This window comes from Adelges cooleyi, unplaced genomic scaffold (assembly GCF_023614345.1).
Source record: "Adelges cooleyi isolate 19-005CV unplaced genomic scaffold, UGA_ACOO_1.1 ACOO_flye_CR_arks_rails_tigmint_CR_PRNA_21, whole genome shotgun sequence".
NCBI lineage: Eukaryota > Metazoa > Arthropoda > Insecta > Hemiptera > Adelgidae > Adelges > Adelges cooleyi.
Genome location: NW_026095871.1, coordinates 14,617,608 through 14,639,880, shown reverse-complemented (window position 1 = coordinate 14,639,880; position 22,273 = coordinate 14,617,608). Strand labels below are relative to the sequence as shown.

General features: G+C 29.3%; 3 protein-coding genes across 6 annotated transcripts; 2 read left to right on the top strand and 1 right to left on the bottom strand.

The window, feature by feature from the left end:
- Positions 1-3,154: 3,154 nt before the first annotated feature.
- Positions 3,155-10,006, bottom strand: LOC126834782 (ubiquitin-protein ligase E3C). The gene is made up of 15 exons (XM_050566950.1): positions 9,669-10,006; positions 9,387-9,596; positions 8,283-8,519; positions 8,011-8,189; positions 7,689-7,924; positions 7,405-7,616; positions 6,750-6,919; positions 6,333-6,592; positions 6,064-6,245; positions 5,786-5,990; positions 5,469-5,702; positions 5,145-5,389; positions 4,742-5,083; positions 4,291-4,548; positions 3,155-3,537 (listed from the first exon to the last, which is right to left on the bottom strand). The coding sequence occupies exons 1-15, from the start codon at positions 9,786-9,788 to the stop codon at positions 3,370-3,372; spliced, it is 3,258 nt and encodes a 1,085-aa protein (XP_050422907.1). The 5' UTR covers positions 9,789-10,006; the 3' UTR covers positions 3,155-3,369.
- A 362-nt stretch (positions 10,007-10,368) lies between these two features.
- On the top strand, positions 10,369-16,084 carry LOC126834680 (serrate RNA effector molecule homolog). 4 transcript variants are annotated; one of them, XM_050566783.1, is made up of 18 exons: positions 10,369-10,487; positions 10,712-10,860; positions 11,181-11,201; positions 11,734-11,853; positions 12,102-12,191; positions 12,314-12,544; positions 12,604-12,670; positions 12,766-12,983; positions 13,046-13,128; positions 13,609-13,676; positions 13,762-13,854; positions 13,929-14,069; positions 14,196-14,531; positions 14,638-14,775; positions 14,844-15,125; positions 15,337-15,461; positions 15,562-15,663; positions 15,811-16,084. In XM_050566783.1, the coding sequence occupies exons 2-18, from the start codon at positions 10,733-10,735 to the stop codon at positions 15,887-15,889; spliced, it is 2,322 nt and encodes a 773-aa protein (XP_050422740.1). In that variant the 5' UTR covers positions 10,369-10,487; positions 10,712-10,732; the 3' UTR covers positions 15,890-16,084. The 4 variants fall into 4 exon arrangements, with proteins under 4 accessions (XP_050422740.1, XP_050422741.1, XP_050422739.1 ...); XM_050566784.1 differs by having other exon boundaries at positions 10,402-10,566; XM_050566782.1 differs by having other exon boundaries at positions 10,402-10,601.
- Positions 16,085-17,719: 1,635 nt separating this feature from the next.
- LOC126834768 (uncharacterized) lies at positions 17,720-18,796 on the top strand. The gene is made up of 3 exons (XM_050566933.1): positions 17,720-18,029; positions 18,118-18,300; positions 18,441-18,796. The coding sequence occupies exons 1-3, from the start codon at positions 17,784-17,786 to the stop codon at positions 18,735-18,737; spliced, it is 726 nt and encodes a 241-aa protein (XP_050422890.1). The 5' UTR covers positions 17,720-17,783; the 3' UTR covers positions 18,738-18,796.
- Positions 18,797-22,273: the final 3,477 nt, after the last annotated feature.

Sequence of the window (22,273 nt, the reverse complement as noted above, 5' to 3'; positions counted from 1 at the left end):
CAGTGTAAATGGCGGCTGTCCATCGTCAAATTCCAACTGACTTGTTCTTCCTTATATAACTTTTTGAGAGAGGTATTTTATATTTTAATAGATTTCGGAGAAACTTTTAAGCGCAAAATATTTAAATTTCTAAGAGAAGTTTATTACCTGTGTGTCGACCTGCAGGATCGGCAAATTTGGTTTTCCAAATTCAATAAGTGAAGTTCTGTCAAGGTTTTTGACTTCGGGCAACACCATGCCAAAACCCGGGTAGGAAATCATATCTACACTGCAGTGTAAATGGCGGCTGTCCATCGTCAAATTCCAAATGACTTTATGTAGTCCTGATTGGCTCATTGTTCCAATCAACACAACGATCATCAACACAAAAACCGTAAAATACAGTTCATACATATTGTATTAGCTGTAAGAAATCCTTCGAAACAGGAAAAATTAGCAAAAACGGTTCGGAGAAATATGTTGTTTTACACTGAAATGGTGCGGTGATACAAATGTAATAACAGTTACGTTATAAACAAGCCGTTTTTAATACACATGTTACCTATATTAGTAGTATTTGCCAGCATATATAAATATATAGAATGTTTTTTTTAAAAAACATATGTTCTACTTTTTACCGTTAAAAGTTCCGAAGTGTATTTTACACTTGTTGTAGGTATAATATGTTAGACCTATCTTCAGACTTATAAGAAAGCCAACGCTCGGTTGAGGCTGTACATAACAAATCTATTACAATTTTGAAATCTTCAAAAAAAAATATTAATCATTGTCAATGGTGATTTGAAATAATCTATTGGTATGATAGAAGCCCAGTGACACTCAAGTTTATTTTAGTAATATCCTACGGCCGGGGAAATCATCGGTTCAGAAACAATAATTTTTATAAATAAATGTGTGATAATTATTCTAAAAAAAAACCTTTTTGAAGAATGTGCATAATATTCTATTTTTGGACTTTGGTAAGTACAAAGTTGATCGTCTGTCTACAATAGTAACAAGTCACTTTATTTCTAGGAAAATATTAATATTTTGAAAAACCGTGATTTCGTATTCTTTTTGGTTCATATTTTACTATATTTTTTCAATACTGTGAAAATTCTTAACTTCATCCCTTATACGTTAAAAGATTAGTGACTTCATTTTTCCAAATGAGAACAACTATTTTTAACTCGATACAAAAGCAGTAAAAAATTAAATTTTACTATCGTCGTTAGATTTTTAATTTTCATTAATCGGGTCGTTACTTATTACGTTTTTAAGTCTTGAAGTTTTGATCAATATTCCTTTGGGATTTCAACACAGGTAGCATTTTACTTGCTGTTAAATAATATTATCAGCCCCGTCGTCCGTCGTTAAAACCGATAACCAGACACTAAACACTCACTACATATTTTTGAGATTTGAGATAATATTATGCCCTGGCTACTAAAGATTTGGAAATGTTACCATCATCAATGAACATACTAATATTATTTTTCCAACCAAAAAAATCCATAATCAATGCCAATAAAACCCATATCGTTATTATACATTAAAAACCAAACGAATAGATTACAAAATATGTTATTTTATAAGGTTTGAAATGTTGTACACAAAGACTTACATAATCTATTCACATACATTAGTAATTCATTTAACTAGTATACAACTTAACTATTAAAATGATGCAAGATAAAACAATTTTTTTTCGAATATAATTTATTTTAATTTAAAATTTCCAAAATCTAAATATACTATGAAAACTATCAATCATCTAATTATTTTCCTTGATTTGATCATCAAGGAGATAGACTGGATTGTCATATTTGTCAACTTCATAATAATTTCCATCAAAATCCGTTCAAACCTAGACCAAACTCAAGAGAATTTTGTCAGCAATCAGAATATATGGTCAAATTGCCCATTTGTGTGATTAAAATTGTCAACACAACATACACCAACGCCATGACACTTTCTGTTATCAAATATTGCTGGCTCGTTTATGGCTAACTTCACACACGTTTATATTATTTGGTAATTGGTATATTTTACTATCTCAGTGATTACTGATTTTATCTATGGCCGTTGTTTATCACAGAGCCTTGTGGAGTAAACACAGAATAACCAGAAGGGAAACCTAGGCTATGACTGATAGGTGCCCGACTGTTTGTTTAAGCAGATGTACAATTATCATATTTCTTATTTCCTGAGCCACAAAAACAATCAGTCAGCTTTTTCTGCGGCTCATAATAACCCTTGTCATTTTTTTAAAGTTTCCCTTTATTTATTGTCATTTATCAATGTCTTTAATAACCATTGAGAGATGAAGGGATACGGGCAAAGGCAATCAGATTTGTTAAGAAGTTGCGCGTTGAAGGGCTAAATAAAAAGACAATTTCTTTAGTGTATGATTTAATGGGTCAACTATTGACTATATGTATGTACATTACTAAAGGGACATAACAGCGCTTAAAACTGCAATTTCAATTTAATAGAAAAAAAAATATTTTAAGCTGTGACCAATCTAAAATATTTATTATCAATGGTAAAATTTACAGAGCTAAAATTATTTTCTGTGCGGCCGTCGTGCTAGGGTCAAAACGACCGTAGTCACATTTAGTCAAACTTTGACTCAGGTAAGAAATTAATATAAGTCACATTTTATTTAAGTGTGACCAAAAATCGCGTGAATAGTGGAGTTTATATAATAGTTTCAGATTTCAAAGAACCACCTCACTAAAATTTTATTTTCCAGTCAGGTAGTATGTTTGAATAGAAATATAACATGGTAAGACTGGTGGTTTTTTAATGAAGTTTGGTGATGATATTAATTGATAAATGCCATGAAACATGTCGATCAAATTTTCTTTAAAGAAATAATTTGTTTTGCATATTTTGTATGACAAATAATATGGATATATCAATAACAATTTAAAGAAAAAAAAGTACCTATATTATATAATATTATATACATATACATATACAAATATTTTAACCAGATTTTTATTAATAACATATTTTATATTTTATTTTTAATTATTAGAATTACAACAAAAAAAAATGTATTCACACTAAACTAGTTAATTTGGTTTTTGAAAAACAATAAAAATTACTGATACAAGTTCCAAAATTGAAAATAATATCAATTTTAAAAACATAAATGAACTTGAGTCTATGCATATACTAAGTCAAACATAGTTTGACAGAAATGGTAAAATTAGAAAAACTTTAATCATTAACATATATTTATTAATACAACTATAATTTTCTTTCACAGAACATATTATTTGCATTTTTATGTTTAAAAACTACAATGTCTAATACACTTTGTATACACTTTACTTAAATTTTATTGTAATATGAGTTTTAACAAATATATTACAACTGCCATTAACTAAGTTCAAAACCTGCACCTGATTGTATTGCATATAAAAGTTTTTTTTTTAATGTATCATAGTCTTTAAATACTGGCATTTTTAATAAATTCATACAAGTACTGGCAGTTGGTAAGCGATCAGAAGAACTCACTTTTTGGATGCAAAATGGTGGATATAACTCCTAAAAAAAAAAAAAATAATAAACATTATACTTAGATAGTTGAACAATAAATTATGTTTAAAATACCTTAATGTACCTAATAATAGTGTATACACATTAGGGGCCAGAATAAAACCAAAATACTTGAACGGAATTTTCAATTTAGTAAATACAAAGGATAAATGTTAATATATTCAGTATAATATTGTTTAATAAATTATGTGTTATACTTTAAGAATAGTTGAAATTCATTAAAATCACTTATTGGTTCATATACAACCCCTTAAAAACAGCCTGTTTAAATCACCTTAAGTATTAGCTTTAGATTTTAAACTTTGATATCAGTTTCAACCTAAACCATCATCACTTGAAAGTCTGCCCCAAACTTCTTCATAATATTTTTTTGATATTTCCAAGTTCAAGTTAGTCCATATTTTAATTTTAAAATAATATGTTGTGTAAAAAACCATATATTCATGGGGGTCAAATAGTTTCCAAATATGTGTCGCAAACGACTTAGATAATTAATATAGACACGCGAGTACGATAAAAAACTATTTCAATTGCGATAATGTAAGACTTAACATGTATACAACAGCTACACAACTTGAAATAAGAGCTCTTTTAAATGACATTTCTACATAAGTTTCCCCCTATGCGACCGATAGAAAGTTATTTATTTCAGACAAAATGTAAGAAGAATTCTGTTTCATTTGAAAAGAATGTTATCTGTACGTAAGATGATTTCTTAATACTCAAAAGAAATATACTTACTTTGAATCCCAGGAGTGGAGGTCGAGAACAACTAGTTACAAACTTTAAAAGTTTCGTTTTCTGTTCATCTGTGAAATCGTTTACGACAGACCAAAATAATTGTATGACAGGATCTTCAGGTGTATAACCACCTACGTAATTTGTATGCTGCTTTAAGTCATCTATATCTACTGGAACTTCAGCACCAGATATTAAAACTTGTACTTCATGATTACTAAACATGTGCAGCCAGTCCAATGGAATTACATTTGCCAAACCCTTAAAAATAATTAAATGTCATTACAATAATATTCAACAAAAAAATTAAATAATGTTAAAATATAAAAATCAGAAAGCTTAATAGGTTTACGGGTCTACTGGTTTGTTAGTAGTCAGCAATTTTCCTTTTGCTATTACACCACAGAATTAACTATTGCAAAGTAATAGATAATTTGTATTTATAATTTATTACTTGTTTGAAAAAGTAGCATTGTTTCCTTATTTGAGTGTTCAGTTTGTAATCAGCCATTAAGTGAATGTACTCAATTCGGTTTTGATTGGTTACTGTTATATTGGCACCATTTGGTTTTAATTCTTCAACTCGTGTTTGACCAAATTCATCAATAACAATTGTGAAATCCAAACCGAGATCCACAACGTCACCATCGTAGTTTTTCAATGATAACAAATTTCTATACATAAGTGGATCTAATGATGCTAAATGGTGTACATCGACTTCAGTTTGACGGCCAATAATTTTTGACAAGAAAAACTCGGCTAAAGGCAGTTCAACTAATAAATTTTCATATAGTGCCTATAAAAATAAAATATCAGTTGGATTATTACTATATTGTGAACAAATTAATAATACACACTTTTCCTAGCATTCTGCCAATAAAAAAGTAATGGGCAGCAAAGTTTTGTTGAATTAAATGAACATATGGATTTGGATACAGCATATTATCATTTGTCATTCGGAAAAATCCACGATTAGGATCAAAAGCTGTTTTAAGAAGCTCAGATAAAAATTCTCTCAGTAAGCCGCCTCCATCTACACCAGCTTCATCTAACCCAGCGGCACTTTTCATATGTACTCGTAACGTTTGTCGTATTTCTGGTTCTTAGAGTTAATAAATGAAAAAAATAGATTTAATAAAAAAGTGCCTAAATGTTTAGTAAGTTGATAATAGGAATGTTACCATTTTCAATAGATAATTTTTCAAAAGCGTCTTCATACAAATAATTTCGTCTAATAGTAATGTGAATGTTAGGACCAGCCATAAAATGTCCATCTGTATTTTGATATTGCACTTTATCATTCATCAATAATCCTTGGAACACTACAACTCTTTCTTCAAAGGGTAAAACAAATGGTATTTCTCTTAAAACTGTCAGAATTCGCACTTGACGTGTTGTTAGGGGTGGACCTTCATCTAAAATTAAGATACGTAGTATAAATTTGAATACAAATTATAGACTTTTAATTCAATATAATTATTTATATAAACTACAATACCTAAGTTGTCCATTGATATTACGGGAATTCCTCTAAATGGCCTATAATTATGTCTAGATCTTCTAGAATACTGTACAAAGTGCATATTAGACGGTTTATCATAAGCAGAGTTCATTGTCAAACGATTTGATACCCAATGACCTTCTGGGCAAAATCTACACCGAAGATCTCTTGAATGAAGTTGTCGCAATATAACAACTGTTACCTGTTATAACACATGGTTTTTTGAACTTTTTCGTATTATAATTTTATTTTAATCAATAATTTTAGTTATTTACCTTCAATAAATGTGACCAGATCGAAGTTTGAGCATTTTGATTGTTAGTCTTAAAAGATAAAATTGATGGTCTCGTATCAGGATATGCTAATTCTATTAGGCCTAAAGCAACATCTTTTAAAATAGATGTAATTGAAATAAGGTCAGCTGCAGTAAACTTCAACGGATTTCCAATGTTATCTTCTAAAATTTTTTTTAAAAATAAGCCAAATAAATTGCCGTTCATACAATGTATATACAGAATACAATTAATAAAATGTAACTAATTACCAGAACTATTCCCAACAGCTTTATTAAATTCTGCATCGTGTAACGTAGATATTAGAGAGCTAAAGAGCGAGCAAAATGTTGCTAACAATGGCACAATACGATCAAAATCACCAGGAGCCAAATTTGTACCTCTCGATATCACCGTTACTAAACTAGTAGTAACTGAACTAGGTCCAAAAAGTGATTGTTGTTCAGTTCTCAAAATGGTTATCCATAAATGTTGTAAAAATTCTGCCTTAAGTGCTAATGTATATAACAGCCTGTACAAGAATATATTTTTAGTAATACAAATTAAATCCTTCCATAGTCGGGCTGAACAATATACATTGAAATTGTGTTAAATATTGAGTTTATTGTTTAATTAATATCTAAGTCTATAACAATCATGTAATTCATTTTTGAAAACATTTTGATTACCTATATTTATGAACAGCAAGTTTGTGAGACATCAGCAAATAGTGGCATAATTTGCAAATAGGTTCGAGTAAGAAATTTATAGATGACGAAGAGCATGATTCGTCTACTGCATTAATTATTCTCTGTACTCTAAATGATGCGTTTAATAGGTCTGAACACAATTTCAAAACCTGTCTGATAAAAATAAATTAATTTAAAACGAGAAATAAATTTAAAATTAAGAGCGTTGTTGAACCTATATAATAGTCGTATTTCAAGATTTTTTAGAAAAGACAAAATTTATATTGATTACAAATTTTAAAAAGTATGAAATGTTATTTTTTTTAAACTGATTTCTGAGAAACAAGTACAAATATATTGTTACTTACAGAAATGAAATTTGATAAATTTTTGTACCAGTTATTTTATTTAGATTATTAGTAATACCATTGATTAAAAATAATATTATTAATAATAATCTATTATTTATTATCAATGGTAATACATATAAAATAGATTATGCAGAAAATGTGTAAAAAAATCTAAACATATTGTTATTATAATAACACTCTTCACAAGCAACTTTGATAAATTTAACAAGTTATTTTGACTGCTTACAAATAAAAATGAAAGGTCTACAACGCTTTTAAAAAAATAAAACATGTTGGGTTATTGCCTCAAGTTCATTCTCTAAATAACCACTAAATGGTTTTTCTTCTTCGTCCGATTCATCTTCTGAACTATCTTGGTTAGCACTTCTGTGTCTCCATGTTTTATTTAAATATTCAATAACTGGTGGCTCTGCTAATCGACTAGTTAATGAAGACAAGATATCCAAATAGTCGTTAACTGCATTTACTTCCCGACCAGTTGTTTTACATTTCATAACTACGTACATAATATGTTATTCATACTTGGAAATATTTCATCATTAAAATAATAAATTATAAAAGAACTTACTGAATGAATATTGTTCAACTGAAGGTTCAAGTATTAATAAAGAATAAAATAAATTTGTATTGGGTTGAAATTGGATAGGAGAATGAGTAAGTGACATGACTAGTTGTCTAAAGTCTGGTCCAATATAATCGGGCTGGTTTTGTTCTAACGATAAGTTTGGTAAAATAAATTTATGGTTTATATCTGATATTGGTCCTTTAAGAAATGTCCGCACAAAATGATCCATAATAATTGAACTAAAATTTAAAATATCATAAGTATGTATAAACACTAATAGCTTTGATTGAAATTAACTACATATGCCTAATAAAATGTAACTTACGTGTATTCATCTATAAATGTTGGAGAGCGTACTGAAAATGGTCTTTTAACAAATTCTAAAATACTTTTTGCTAATGGTGGAGCTGGTGTATCTTCATCATCAAACATTGAAGGAATTTTTGTGTCAAGAATTTTACGCAAACTATCAAAATAGCATTTTGTAACCAAATACTGGAACAGCTAATTAACACAAATAATAATTGTTATTTATTTTTATAAATTGAAATGGTTGAATGAGATGTGTTGAACACATTTTTACATAAATATACTCACATCGCGCAGTGCAAGTATAGCATCATCTGTACCAAGCAACTTTTTATAAGAATCTACTGAAGTCAGCTCTTCAATAATTCTTAAGGGTGTTGCAAATGATTCCAAACCAGAAGAATTCAACAAATTAATATTAAGTGATAGAATCCATTTTATATGCCAATACCAAGAAGAATTTTTATCTAAACTTGAACGCAAAAGTGTTGCACTATTCCGTAAGACATGCTGAGACAGCCATAACTGAAATATACATTAGGAAATTATTAATGTGAAAAAGGCTCTTAAGCCGGTGACTATAAACTATTTGTTAACCCGTAACTGGTGTAAGTATGGTGTAGTCTCACGCACCGTTAGACAACGTAAACCTTATCACGCTTTTTATCACTGTACCAGTTATGGGAAGTTTGGGTCTGACCAGTCGCCTAAGGACAAAAACCTTCCGCCCACCAGGCGTCTATCGCGGTAAACGCGTTTAGAATGGCGAAACTCATACTGTAGGCCCGGGGCCCAGCAGACCTCGGTCTGTGCCCGGGACTGAGGCCCCAACGTCTTCTGGAGCCTCTGAGCTGGAGTCGTGGGGGTTGTAGTTTCGTTAGGTTAGGTGCTAGTAGCCTTTAGGCTAAGTCACCGAATAGATATACTTCATGTATCAATTAAGGGTTAAAGGGCAAAATACAGGCCATATTTGACAATTAATTTGTTTTACTAAATTTCAATCATATCACCTAATTTATAGAATAAGTTTAATTACCTTCAGGGGATTATTTTTAACATATACTATTTTTTTCTATGAGATGTACTCATTGTGGTGTCAAAAATTACTTAGTGAAAAAAAATGTGCAAATCTACAGCATTCAAAAAATAAATTTTGAAAATGAGTTCAATTCTGATTTTTTTCAGCCATCTCGCTTTTTCAAAAAAAAATTACCATTTTCAGACTACTTTAGAGGTAAGAAACATTTTTCAAAAAACGTGTTTTATGGCAAAAAAAAAAGTTGCACGCAGATTACTTAATAAATAAAGTTATTTTATTTAATAATAGTATAGGTAATAAGTGTTAAAATATATATGGTAAAGTTAGAAATAATACAATAATTATCAACTTACGAGTCTTTGCGAGTCAGTTTCTCTATTATGAAAGAAAATTAAATTTGTTACGAGATCACTCAATAATTGCTGAGATGGTTGCTTTTTCTTCAGTTCTAAAACAGTGTTATCAAATAATTTCCTGTAGTGTTGTTTAATTTTTTTCCTTGCTAAAAAACTCCTAACACATGATTGTACTTTAATTATACGGTGTTGTTCACGTCTTGCTTCCTACAAACAACAATAATTTATTATTTTACAATTCTTAACTAGATATCTAAAGGTATTCCTTGTAGATCTTACTTCTCTTTTTTCTCTTTCATAACGAGCTCTTTGAATCAAGTTACTAACAGGTTCATGTATACTAGCTCCAGCATAATTTTGTTCTGGTTTTCTACGAAATTCACCCTCGAAACTATACATTATTGAGTTTTCACTTAAATCGAATTATATTTTGTCATTATAAAACGAAACTTGTTAGAACGGTTTTAGATACTTTTTTATGGAAAAAAATATAACTACAATATAGGTATGTTAAAGAAATTGTGTTTTTAACGTTTTTTTTTTTTACGAATCACGAAATTCTGCTAAAATACTACCTACGATGTTAGGTACAGGTTTTTGTTATTTATGTAGAAAACTACTATAAAAGTTGATAAATGATATTGTTATTATCTTATTATCAGCAAGTATGACTGGGCCTTTTATCATACTTTATTCGATGATAAGCGAAAAAGTTATGTTTACAATAATATAAAAAATGTACTGATAGGGAACATGGTAATTTTGAACCTTTTCTCTTTCATTTTTTTTTAATTGTGTTTTTTACGTAAAATCATTATAATTAAAAATATGTTTGAAATTTAAAAAATTAATAATGTTAAGTGAATTAAAATTGAATAAATAAACTATTATAATTTTGTTTAATGAAAATGGATTATGATTTAAAGTTTTTAGCCGTTGTGTTGTCTACACTGTATTCAAGTTTGTTTGTCGCTTCCCATGTCTAGTTTTCAGTTTGTGAATTATGTTGAATCTCTTACCAACCCATGTCCCCATAGGCCATAGTAATATCTACTAGTTATTTTCCGACAACTCCTCGCCATTCGGCGGATTTTAAAAGTAGGCTAATCAACGATACGTTAATTAAGTAATATAAATTGATAAATTTCCAAACGTTATTCTAATTTCTACTATTTGAGTAAGAAATAAGTAACGAAATACTGATAATTAACAGTATGTTTAATTTATGTAAATTATGAATTTTCGACGTTTTAAAATTATTTTAGCCTTATTTACTTAATTACATTTTAATAAATTTTATTAATGTTTATTGTTACCTATAGGTTAACGAGAAAACGTTAGTGATGGCAGACAGTGATGATGAATATGATAGGAAGCGGAGAGATAAATTTCGTGGCGAACGTACAGAGTCAGTAAGGGGTAATGATAATCGTAGAGATGAACGTCGAGTACGGGATGATTGGAATGACAGGTAAGATTGTTTGTTTGGACCAAATTTTATAGTATAAACTGATCTATATTATAGTTTAAATCATTACCAAATGTATTATGTATATTTTAAAATTTTAGATATGCTTAGCGTTAAGTATTAATGTAAAAATGTAAAGCATTTTGTACTAATCAATATATTTAAAGTTCATGCAAATCCAAATATAAAAGAGATCTAAACCTGAATAAAAATTGTTTAAATTCAACAATTTAAACAAATATTATATTGTAAATCAATGGAATTTTTGTTGTAGTTTAAAGTGATTACTAAAATCTTAATAACTGTGTAATTATTTTGTTTAGCCGCTTCATGAAAGACTTCAGGTACATACAATTATTATTATAATACCTATTGTATTCATTTACTAGGTATTTAATAATTAATTTAATTAAGTATATAGATTGATCAATTTTTAAATAAATAATTTAATTCATATTCATTATCAGTATCCATAATTTTCATAAGTAATTTTTTTAATATTTTAACAATTGTGATGCATACTATTTTATAATACTTATGGGCATTCTTACCAGTTTCACTTCACATTTTAATAAAGCTTAGCTTATAATGTACTTAAATTTAAAGTGAACTCAAGAGTAGAACGGTCATTAGTATTTAGTTTCAGTTAAATTTTATTATAGAAAATTATGTCATTAAAATAAACATAATGTAATAATTAAATGCAATTTAATTTGTCAATCAATTTACTTAATAAAAAAATTGTTTTTATTTATTTACCTAGTATCACTTCATAAGTTTTTATTGTTTTTACCATATCATGTTAAATTTACCAAAATCATTAAAATATATGCACAAACTTAGGTTGTTAATGTTATCTTTTCATTTACTTTGTAGAGAAACTTGGGGAACTCGAAATCGAGGTAGAGGTGACTTTAGAGGACCCATGCGAGACCGTTATAGTCCTGGTACCCAAAGAGACTTGTCGCCTCCAGTTAAGCGAATGAGACCAGACTGGTAAGCTAAACATAATTTTGCTTTTTAATAATTAACTAATGTTATAATTATAGTATATAATAGCTATATATTATAACATATGTAATAATACATTATAATTTTTGTACGAATTGATTAAAATTTTAACATTTGTTTCAAACGTTACAATGAACAGTTTAATTTCATAATCAGTTTTTTTTAAAACCTGAAAAAAATGTTCTTGTTATGTGGTTAACTTTCAACAATAAAGATTTCTATTTTAATTTCAGGGATGATAGACGAATTGGCTACGATCCACCAGCGTATGGCTATGGAGGTCCATGGGATCAGCCAGCACATCATATGCCTCCTGTTACGAGGTAATAGTTATTAATACAAATGGATTATACTCCATTTAAGGCTATCCAACGCCAATATAACCCAATATTTAATTTATATTTGTATTTTGTAAAATTAAGAGCTTGAACTAATTTTATTTTAGAACTATACCGATGAGAGATCCAGGAGCACATACCCTTAACCATGCCCCACCGGCAGTAGATCAATCATCGGGAGATACTCAGCCACCCATGATGTCGTTAAAAGCCTTTTTGATTACTCAAGATGATAACATTACAGACGAAGAAGCTTTAGCCAAGTACAACGAGTATAAATTACAATTTAAAAGAAACCAACTTAATGAATTTTTCGTTGCTCATAAAGATGAAGAATGGTAAGAACAGGTTGAAATATTTTGAGATAAATTTATATTTACCATTGTATAATTTATAGGTTTAAAATAAAGTATCACCCCGATGATAGTGTCAAGCGTAAGGAAGAGCAGACTATTGCAATTAAAGTTAGTAGATTGACAATTCAATTGCTTACTTATGTTAATTAAAAATTAAAAATATTTACTATTAAGCATATTTATAACTTTTGTGTATTTAACAGAAGCGTTTAGAAGTTTTCAAAGAATTTTTAGCAAAGAACAAGATTGATGGTATCGTTGTGGATGCAGATAATCCTGATCCGCTTGTACTTCTTTTGGACTCTGTAGTAATTAAACTTGAAGGAGGCACAGATTTTGACTTGACAGTTTTAGATCCTGTAGCACCACCTAAACCAAAACTCGAATCTGACTCTTCAAAGAAATCAGAAAAAAAGCCAGAGTAAGAAATATATTTATATACTTTTAATTTATCACCAAGCAAGTTACTCTGTATTATTCTAGTGATGGCGGAACCTCAGATGGTGAAGTTGACAGTGACAAAGAGGATAATGATGATAACGATAAACAAACAAACCCTAATGAAGGTAATTTTTGAGTTTATGTTAAAATTGTAAATACATATTTTTATAACTGAAGAACCTGAGTAAGAAACGTAATACCCAAATGCGTCTTATCATTAACAAAATTTAAGCAACGCACAATTATACAAATTATGTTGCTTAATCATAATTATTTGTCATGCTTCTTTGTAGATAATATAATATGTATATCATATCATCAGAAAATAATTATTAGTAGATGTATTGCTAGATAAAGGGTATGGAGAAAAAACCACAAAAGTCACTTTTATTTTAATCTAAAAAATTGTTATTTGAGTTTTAAATCAAGTTCGTTTTGTATCGGAACAAATTTTATAACAACAATATGGCCATTTTAAAAATGTCTGTTTTGCCTGTTTTTTCCCTGTATCCTTGAAATATAATACTTTAGACTGTAGTTATGACTAATAATACCTTATTACTATAACTGTTTTATAAACATAAAAAATAATACTATTTAAATAGATCAAAAAGACAAAGATGGAGAGAAATCAGAAGAAGTAATGGACATAACAAATGATAATGACCAAAATGTATGAAATACAATAGTATGATTTAATATAAACTCAACTACAATGTGATAAACTATTATTAAATGAATTGTTTCTCTTTTCACAGGATGACGTAGCTAAACCAAAAGCATTACATCGTACTACATCAGTATTTCTAAGGAATTTAGCTCCTACCATTACAAAAAATGAATTAGAAGCTGTATGTCTGCATATATATATAACACTCAATAATTATGTCATAGAATATATTAAATTTGATTAAATTTGTTTAAGATTTGCAAACGTTATCAAGGTTTCATGAGATTGTCTATAGCTGATCCATTACCTGAACGCCGATGGTTTAGACGCGGATGGGTGACTTTCGATAGAGATGTTAATATTAAAGAAATCTGTTGGAATCTTAATGCAGTTAGAGTGAGCTACATTTTTTATTATTTACATATTAGTGGTTGGCGTGTAGACTAAATGCCAAATAGAAATGATTGTGTAAAATTTGATATATTATTTTTATTTTTAATAATCGTAATTTTTATACTGCAGTTACGTGACTGTGAGTTGGGTGCTATTGTCAACAGAGATTTGAGCAAACGAATTCGATCAGTAAATGGAATAACCAGTCATCGACAAGTAGCTCGTAATGATATGAAACTATGTGCAAATATCATTAACAACTTCGATAATCGTTCCGGCCTTTGGCAAAAGGAAGATGATAAACCGACTGAAAATACTTATGGTGTTGTTTCTCGTAATCCTGTTTTACAAAACATAACGGATTTCTTAATTGAAGAAGCGTCTGCAGAAGAAGAAGAACTATTAGGAGAAAACGCTGCTTGTGAACCCGAAGATAATACTGATAAAGATATGCAATTGTTCAAGGTATTTTTTAATTGAAATTAAATTATACTATTTTTGTATAAAATAAAATAAATTGAATAAATTATTTTTGTTAATTTTTTTTTAAATTGCTCAATTTCTGTTATAGGCTTTAGATAAAATGTTACTCTACTTACGTATTGTTCATTCAGTGGATTATTATAATCACAGTGAGTATATAAATGAAGACGAGATGCCAAATAGGTGTGGTATAATGCACGCTCGCTGTACACTTCCAAGTAATCCTGTGAGTTAAATTAATCACAAATAAAATTCAATAAGACTTGCAATATAATACTATTCTTTTTTACACAGCCAACTCAACAAGAAATTACTGATTATTGCCAAAATTTTCAATCTAAAGTAAGCTCTTTGACCAATTTAACGCCTATTGAAATAAGCGAAAAAGAATTAATTCAACTTGGAGCTAAGCGCGAAGAAGAAGAGATTGAAAAGTTTGTAACTGCTAATACTCAAGAAATATCTAAAGATAAGTGGTTATGCCCCTTGTCAGGAAAAAAATTCAAAGGCCCAGATTTCGTGCGCAAACATATTTTTAACAAGCACATAGACAAACTAGATGATGTTAAAAAAGAAGTAAGGCATTTGTTTTTTACATTTAAAAAAAACCTTTACTCTCTACAATATTTTTACCACTTTATTATTCACTTAAGACAGCTGTGTTAAAAATGATATTTTAACAAAATTTAACATTCTGATAAATATATCATATCAATACATTTAATAGTAATAAATTCATTTGAACCAAATTATAAAAATCTTAAGAAATCTTTAATTATTTGTTTAGGTCAAGTATTTTAACAACTATTTACGTGACACTAAAAGGCCTCAGTTGCCAGAACACCCTGGAAATAAGCAACCTAAGAAAGACGTGAGTGATGCTCCACAGCAATACACTCCAGCCACCAATCCGTAAGAATAAACATATTGTTCTACTTGTCAAACTAAATTTTTAATAATTATTATATACATACTGTTTATATAATGTTATATAAATGTTGAAACATTTCAGATACCAATTACCTGGATATCCACCATATGGAGGTGCTGGATTCGGTCGAGGCATGTATGGTTATTCTAGACCTCCAGCACGAGGAGGTTTTAGAGGTGGCAGGTTAGTTGTTACTACTTAGTACTTAAAAAAAAATTTAAAAAATTACAGATTTTTTTTGTATTTATTAGGGCTAAACAATCAAGTCCCATAATTATTATAATGTTAAAAAAAAAATTTAATTAAACTTTTATGTTTTTTTTTTTACAGAGGAGGCTTTGATTATAGACCGATAATTCATTATCGTGATTTAGATGCACCTAAAGAACCAGAAGAGAACTTTATATAATTCATGTTTATCTTATTTCTATTGTTTTGACTAGCATAATTTTATGATATATATATATTTGTATTTTCTATGACATTTATTGATATTCCCATTTAATTTTAACATATTTGTAGTTTATCTACATAATTCAATTTTTTTTCTGACTATTAAACAACAATTTTTTTTACTGTAATAAATTTAAATATCGACATTTTAGCAATGGCTTAGTAATTTGGTATGGATAAAAAGTATTGAAAAAAATACACATATTTAAGTAATAATTATTGTAGCTCTTGACGTATTTCTTTTATTAAGTATAATTTACTACAGTTTTACTACATGTCTTGGCGACACGCGTGTTCATAGGTTTGATCAATTTACTTTTTGGTCATCTGACTGGGTACCATGAACTCCATACAAATAGAATACTTTCCCGTACATAGGACAACAACTTTTAAAATAGACCGTCAACATAGGCGCAAATACGGAGGGGCTAGGGTGGGCTTAGCCCCCCCCCCAAAAAAAAAATTAGGTTATGCATACAATTTTGAAATACAAAAATATATTTACTTATATATATATTTAAAAAAAATTTCCAGCCCCCCCCCCCCAAATTAAAAATTGAAATTGCGCCTATGACTGTCAAAGGGTTAAATTAGAACACATACATTAGACTACATATCATTGCTATTAAAAAAAAAATAGGTATATTTATATGTTTAAGCCGTAACGTAAAATAAATAAACTGGGTTCTATTCCGATTCACCTTAAACATATTTTTGTAACATTTAAGCTATGCCTAACACATACGCGGAACAACAAAACAAATACGAAGAGCGCCATAAGGCCATAAAAATAAGACTGGAACCAGCTTATACCATCTTGTACCAAGTACCATCTACGAGGGCAGTGTTCATACAACATGATTCTCAAGAGAGTAGTAAGAAAAATAATTTTTTAATTATCTAGTATAAATTTCATATTTTATACAATAAGTTCACTATATTTAATGAAGGTTCTATATTTACAAATGAGCATCAAAGCGTTTATTTGAAAGCGATTTTATTCAATTTTATCACTTTTATTTATAATAATTCTTGTAGACCTGTGACCTCTCCGTTTCCTCATTGCTTTGATTACATTATGCCTATACTCTACTGTACTAGTCCTCTAGGATAAAATCACTTTCAAATTAACGCTTTGATGCTCATTTGTAAATATAGAACCTTCATTTAAAACTTTTTAAGTTTGCTGGTTTATACTGTGCTTGGTTTGGACTGTACTGGCTTGAAAATACTAACTACCGATTTGCATCGAAGCGTTTTTTTGAAAGTGATTTTATCACTTTCAGATTTAAAAATTCCTGTAAACCTGTGACTTCCCCGTCACCACTATGCCCCAACCCAACTATGCTCCGTCCCCACTATGCCCCGACCCCACTGTACTGGTTTTTTTAAATTGAGAATAATGTACTACAAATTTAGGATAAGAGTTGATTAATCTTAAAAACTTAAGAACTTTAAAATGATTATTCAAAATTGATTATCGAACAATGTTTTTAGTAAATTATTCTTAATTTAAAATTTTAATTAAACACTTATATAGTTAACTAAATAAATATATAGTTTTAAAGGTCGATAAAGCTCCAGAAAATAGAAGATAAGTCTAACATCTCAAAAAAGAAAAGTAACACATATGTTATTTAAAAAACATATTATATACTTATTTATATGCTGGCAAATACTCTTTATGTAGGTACATATGTATTAAAAACGGCTTGTTTATATCGTAACTGTTACTATTGATGTTAATATTACATTTGTTTCACCGCACCATTTCAGTGTAAAACAACATATTTCTCCGAACCGTTTTTGCTAATTTTTCCTGTTTCAAAGGATTTCTTACAGCTAATACAATGTATAAACTATATTCTACGGTTTTTGTGTTGATGGTCGTTGTGTTGATTGGAACAACGCGCCAGTCAGCACTACATCAAGTCATTAGGAATTTGACGATGGACAGCCGCCATTTGCACTGCAGTGTAGATATGACTTCCTACCCGGGTTTTGGCATGGTGTTACCCGAAGTCAAAAGCCTCGACAGAACTTCTCTTATTGAATGCGGAAAACCGGATTCGTCGAACCTGCAGGTCGACACCCAAGTAATAAACTTCTCATAGAAATTTTAATATTTTGCGCTTAAAAGTTTCTCCGAAATCTATTCAAATATAAAATACCTCTCTAAAAAAGTTATATAAGGAAGAACAAGTCAGTTGGAATTTGACGATGGACAGCCGCCATTTGCACTGCAGTGTAGGTATGACTTCCTACCCGGGCTTTGGCATGGTGTTGCCCGAAGTCAAAAGCCTTGACAGAACTTCTCTTATTGAATGCGGAAAACCGGATTCGTCGAACCTGCAGGTCGACACCCAAGTAATAAACTTCTCATAGAAATTTACATATTATTTTGTTTTTAACAGTTATATACCTACCACACCAACCAGAACTTGTAAATTTAAAATTAATTTTTGAAATTTAACTCTATCGCTGTATTCTTCAAATGTATTTAACAGGTTGTTGGAACGACCTTTCTGACTGGCATCGGAGAAATAGGCAAAGGCCTATTCGCAAAGGTGCGTTACCCAGCTGTGGTCAGTGCGGTAGCTATTGTGCTACTTTTTGCTAGTATTGTCATACTGGTTCTCTTACTCACGGCTATTGCACCTTTGCTACTTATATTGACTTCTTATGCACTGTTGCTGAAACTTCTGACTATCATGGTATTTCTGCCGATGTTTCTAGTATGGATAATCGTCAGTGTCATTGTAATTTATATCGTTATTCATTTGAAACTTTCACATATCATATAATGTTATCATACATTAACAATTTTCGCATAACTTATATTATTATTGTATAAACTAATTGTATATACTCCAAGCAGCTGTACGCCACAGCCATGGTGCGTAACCCGTCTTATACCAACTTGGAACACAAACTACATAATATTGTAAAATAATATGATTTTGTATTTCACAAGTTTACTGGTTTGTTTTTTTATGCAAATATATTTTTTAGTAATATCGCATGTTATCGGATCGTTTTTAATAATACCGTTATACAACAGAACATATGTAGTGAGGCTATTTTAAGATACCGTCGACAATTACTTTTAACTTCAACTCAATACTTTTACTGACATTTGAAAAAAACGCTTTTACATCCGCCCCGCTTAACCCTACCTATACCACGTGGTAGCGGTTAGGTTAGTATTAAAACCGTACATTAAAAAATATCTTGTCCTGTTTAAATTAAAGATTTGAGTAGAAAACAACTCTAAGCAAACGAAACTCGATTTGTTACTACAACTTTTCAAATCGCTGTTTACCCAGAGTAATTGCTTTTGCAGTGTGTGTCACAATATTCTTTCAGCTGTGCGGTAGTACGCGACGGCCCATGATCTTAAGATTGTCTTAAGATAGATACGTCATAGTAATATTATTATAAGGGAATATTGTTTAGAGGATTTTACGCTATCATCGCCGACGTTGTTTTTTTTTATGTCCTGATCGATTTTTCAAAAACAAATCGTCGTATACGTTAACCCGTCACCGGTCTTGTGCAAGTACTTATATACTTGGAAATATATACACAGGTCTGTTATTTTCACCATAATAAGTTAGCTGTGCGCGTTTTACATGCGCCCATACACTGCCATATCTTTGCGACTAGGTCTTATGTTCTTACCGCATGTGTTGCGCTAAGTGTACCGCTCTGGTCGACTATATTCGCCTATAGGTGTTAAGAAAGAAAAACCCCAATAATTAGATTTTTAATAATTCACTCGGCATACACTTACCACCATAGCGCCGTTGCTAAAATATCTACTGAAATGTGTTAATTTTTATTAAATAAACGACTCGAGACAGCTGGCGAGAACCGACTTATATACATTCTCTCTTAAAATAGTTGCAATTCTGAAGTTTAGCTAACTGGTCAATAGTGAATTTTGAATAAATGGTTTTAATGTTATTCATGTTTAAAATTTAATACTGCAGGTGTAGTTGATGTAATGAGTTAAGTAATGTACACAGATAGAAATAACTCAACACTCCATCCTTTCTCCAGTCCTACATTTCAAAATTAAAAAGTAATTATCCAAAATTGTTATCGACCAGTCAACATTCTCAGAAAATTATTCTTAACTTATGAAGTTAGCTACACGCCGTTTAAGTTTCAAAAATGTATAGATAGCACTGGAAAATTCTAAAAAAGGTAAATGTTTAGTTATTTTATAATATATTGTAAAATAAAAAAAAACTTAAATGTTTCAAAAAGGAAAATTACAACATTTTAGTTAATATATTAAATGAAAATCAGTGTCTTTCAATTTCTCGATTTCACACAAAATATATCCAAGTTTATTTATTATTACTGGCAATTGTATAGCCCGTCCAGGCCTCGCCCTCGTGGAGTATTCAATATAATATGTAATAAGTATTAGCCTTGCACAAAGACCGACTTATACTACTTTAAAAGGTATCCAACGCGTTGACGACGATCGTCGAATTGGCCGGTAAAAAAAACATAATGACGACTCCAAGACAACACAAACATTGTGCGTTCAACGATTAGGTTTAAAGTCGCCCTATAGAATTAATTACCCGTGTACTAATACAATATATATATATAATAATATTATCTATTAAATCGTTAAGTAGGAAGTCGTTTCGTTCGACGTGTATATGTCAATTGGGAGGAGAAAACGAGACCGCTCACATGGTTAAAAAAAAAAAATGACCATAAAACCGTGAGCATTAATGAAAAGTTAAAGAAACTATATCTACACAAGTAACATTTATACTGGGTGATACTGTTGCGTGTCTGCCCATAAATGTGCATGGCTCTGTTACATTACACAAGTAAAAAATATAGTGGAGAATTCACCTCCGCGATTTGTCTATCTATAATAAATTAATGGAAATAAGTAAATGCAAATATTTAATCACAAAGTTGAATTTGTATAATAAAAAAAATTACTGACTTGTGATGACAAGCTGCTTCTTATATAACTGTAAAAAAGGGGATTTTAAAATTTGTTTTTTAGATTTTTAATCATCTTGAAGGGGTAAGTGTGAAAATACAATAAATAATAAATACCTAGTTTATCTTCTGCTAAAACAATTACAGCGACGAATAAAATCAAAACACGTTTCATTTTTATCTGCAAAAAACAATAAACATCAAAGCCTATTGTATTGAAGATTTTAGATTATTTCCTAAACATAAAAAGTTAAACTAAAAAAAATACACCTTATTTTTTAATATAATAATTCAATAATAATTGTAAAAAAATGTTCATAAATCTGTACAATTTTTTAGTGTTTTCTTAAATTTGAAGGAGAAGAGGGTAAGCTTTTAAAAATGTACGCCCAAATAAAATATCTTTCTAGTACAATTTCTGATCTATGTATAGAATTAGTAAGTAAACATCGTGGTTCTGGTTAAGAAAAAAACAATTAAAAAAAAAAAATACTTTTTCATCTCCGTATCAAAGTTAAAATCAAATGTTGCATGATATTATTCATTGATTTCAACATTTTTTTTTTTTTTTAATTGTTTTCAATTGATAATTAATTCAATTATAATTAATAACATAAATTCGACAGTAACGTGAATATTAGTAAAATCAACATAAAATGACAAAAATATTTTCCTAATTGTTAAATTTATTCAATATACCATTTCATTTAATACATTTATTTGAACTTAAAAAAAATAATTAGAGTAGTTAAAATTATACAGTACTCTAAGTTAAATAGGGATTCACATTACTCTAGTCCATGGATTTTATTTTAACATTCTAATCTGCAAGTATTAATGACTCAAAAAAAAAAAAATTATTAATGGTATTTAAATACTATTTATAATTAATTTCATTTTATTTATAATAAAGAAACGCACTACTTTTTTAACGATGAAGTTTATTAGTATGTTCATTTTTCTACATTACCACATTTTTGCTGCAACTCCATTTTTCATCAAAATAAATATTGACATTACATATTTCTACTGATTGTTTATGTAAAAACGTGTTTCCAGTAAATTCAGTTTTAAAATATAATTTAAAATAATAGAACATACGGTAAGTTAAGATTCTCAACAACCACATCATCATCTTATTTCGACTTATTTTACACCATAAACATTTATTTTTAAGGAGAATATATTGATGTATACTCATTTCTCGAGATAAACATTTAATGGGCAGTTAAAACTTTTGTTTTTTTAATTCCAAAACAATGCCTCAATATACCGTTTTTTCATGTTTAATATTCATACATTACACAATTAATACAATAGTTGAAAATAAAGGAAGAAGTACCAACGTTTTTAATCAAATCAT

What these genes read in the sequence shown, in the direction of transcription:
- LOC126834680 (XM_050566783.1), top strand. Translation starts at nt 10,733, where the DNA reads ATGGCAGACAGTGATGATGAATATGATAGGAAGCGGAGAGATAAATTT. An exon ending in CATATGCCTCCTGTTACGAG is followed by an intron (nt 12,192 to 12,313) that starts GTAATAGTTATT and finishes ATTTTATTTTAG; the next exon opens with AACTATACCGATGAGAGATC. An exon ending in GGAGGTTTTAGAGGTGGCAG is followed by an intron (nt 15,664 to 15,810) that starts GTTAGTTGTTAC and finishes TTTTTTTTACAG; the next exon opens with AGGAGGCTTTGATTATAGAC.
- LOC126834782 (XM_050566950.1), bottom strand. Translation starts at nt 9,788, where the DNA reads ATGTATAGTTTCGAGGGTGAATTTCGTAGAAAACCAGAACAAAATTAT. An exon ending in ACATTTATAGATGAATACAC is followed by an intron (nt 7,925 to 8,010) that starts GTAAGTTACATT and finishes TTTAAATTTTAG; the next exon opens with TTCAATTATTATGGATCATT. An exon ending in CTTGCTGTTCATAAATATAG is followed by an intron (nt 6,593 to 6,749) that starts GTAATCAAAATG and finishes ATTCTTGTACAG; the next exon opens with GCTGTTATATACATTAGCAC.
- LOC126834768 (XM_050566933.1), top strand. Translation starts at nt 17,784, where the DNA reads ATGTATAAACTATATTCTACGGTTTTTGTGTTGATGGTCGTTGTGTTG. An exon ending in ACCTGCAGGTCGACACCCAA is followed by an intron (nt 18,030 to 18,117) that starts GTAATAAACTTC and finishes TCTCTAAAAAAG; the next exon opens with TTATATAAGGAAGAACAAGT. An exon ending in ACCTGCAGGTCGACACCCAA is followed by an intron (nt 18,301 to 18,440) that starts GTAATAAACTTC and finishes TGTATTTAACAG; the next exon opens with GTTGTTGGAACGACCTTTCT.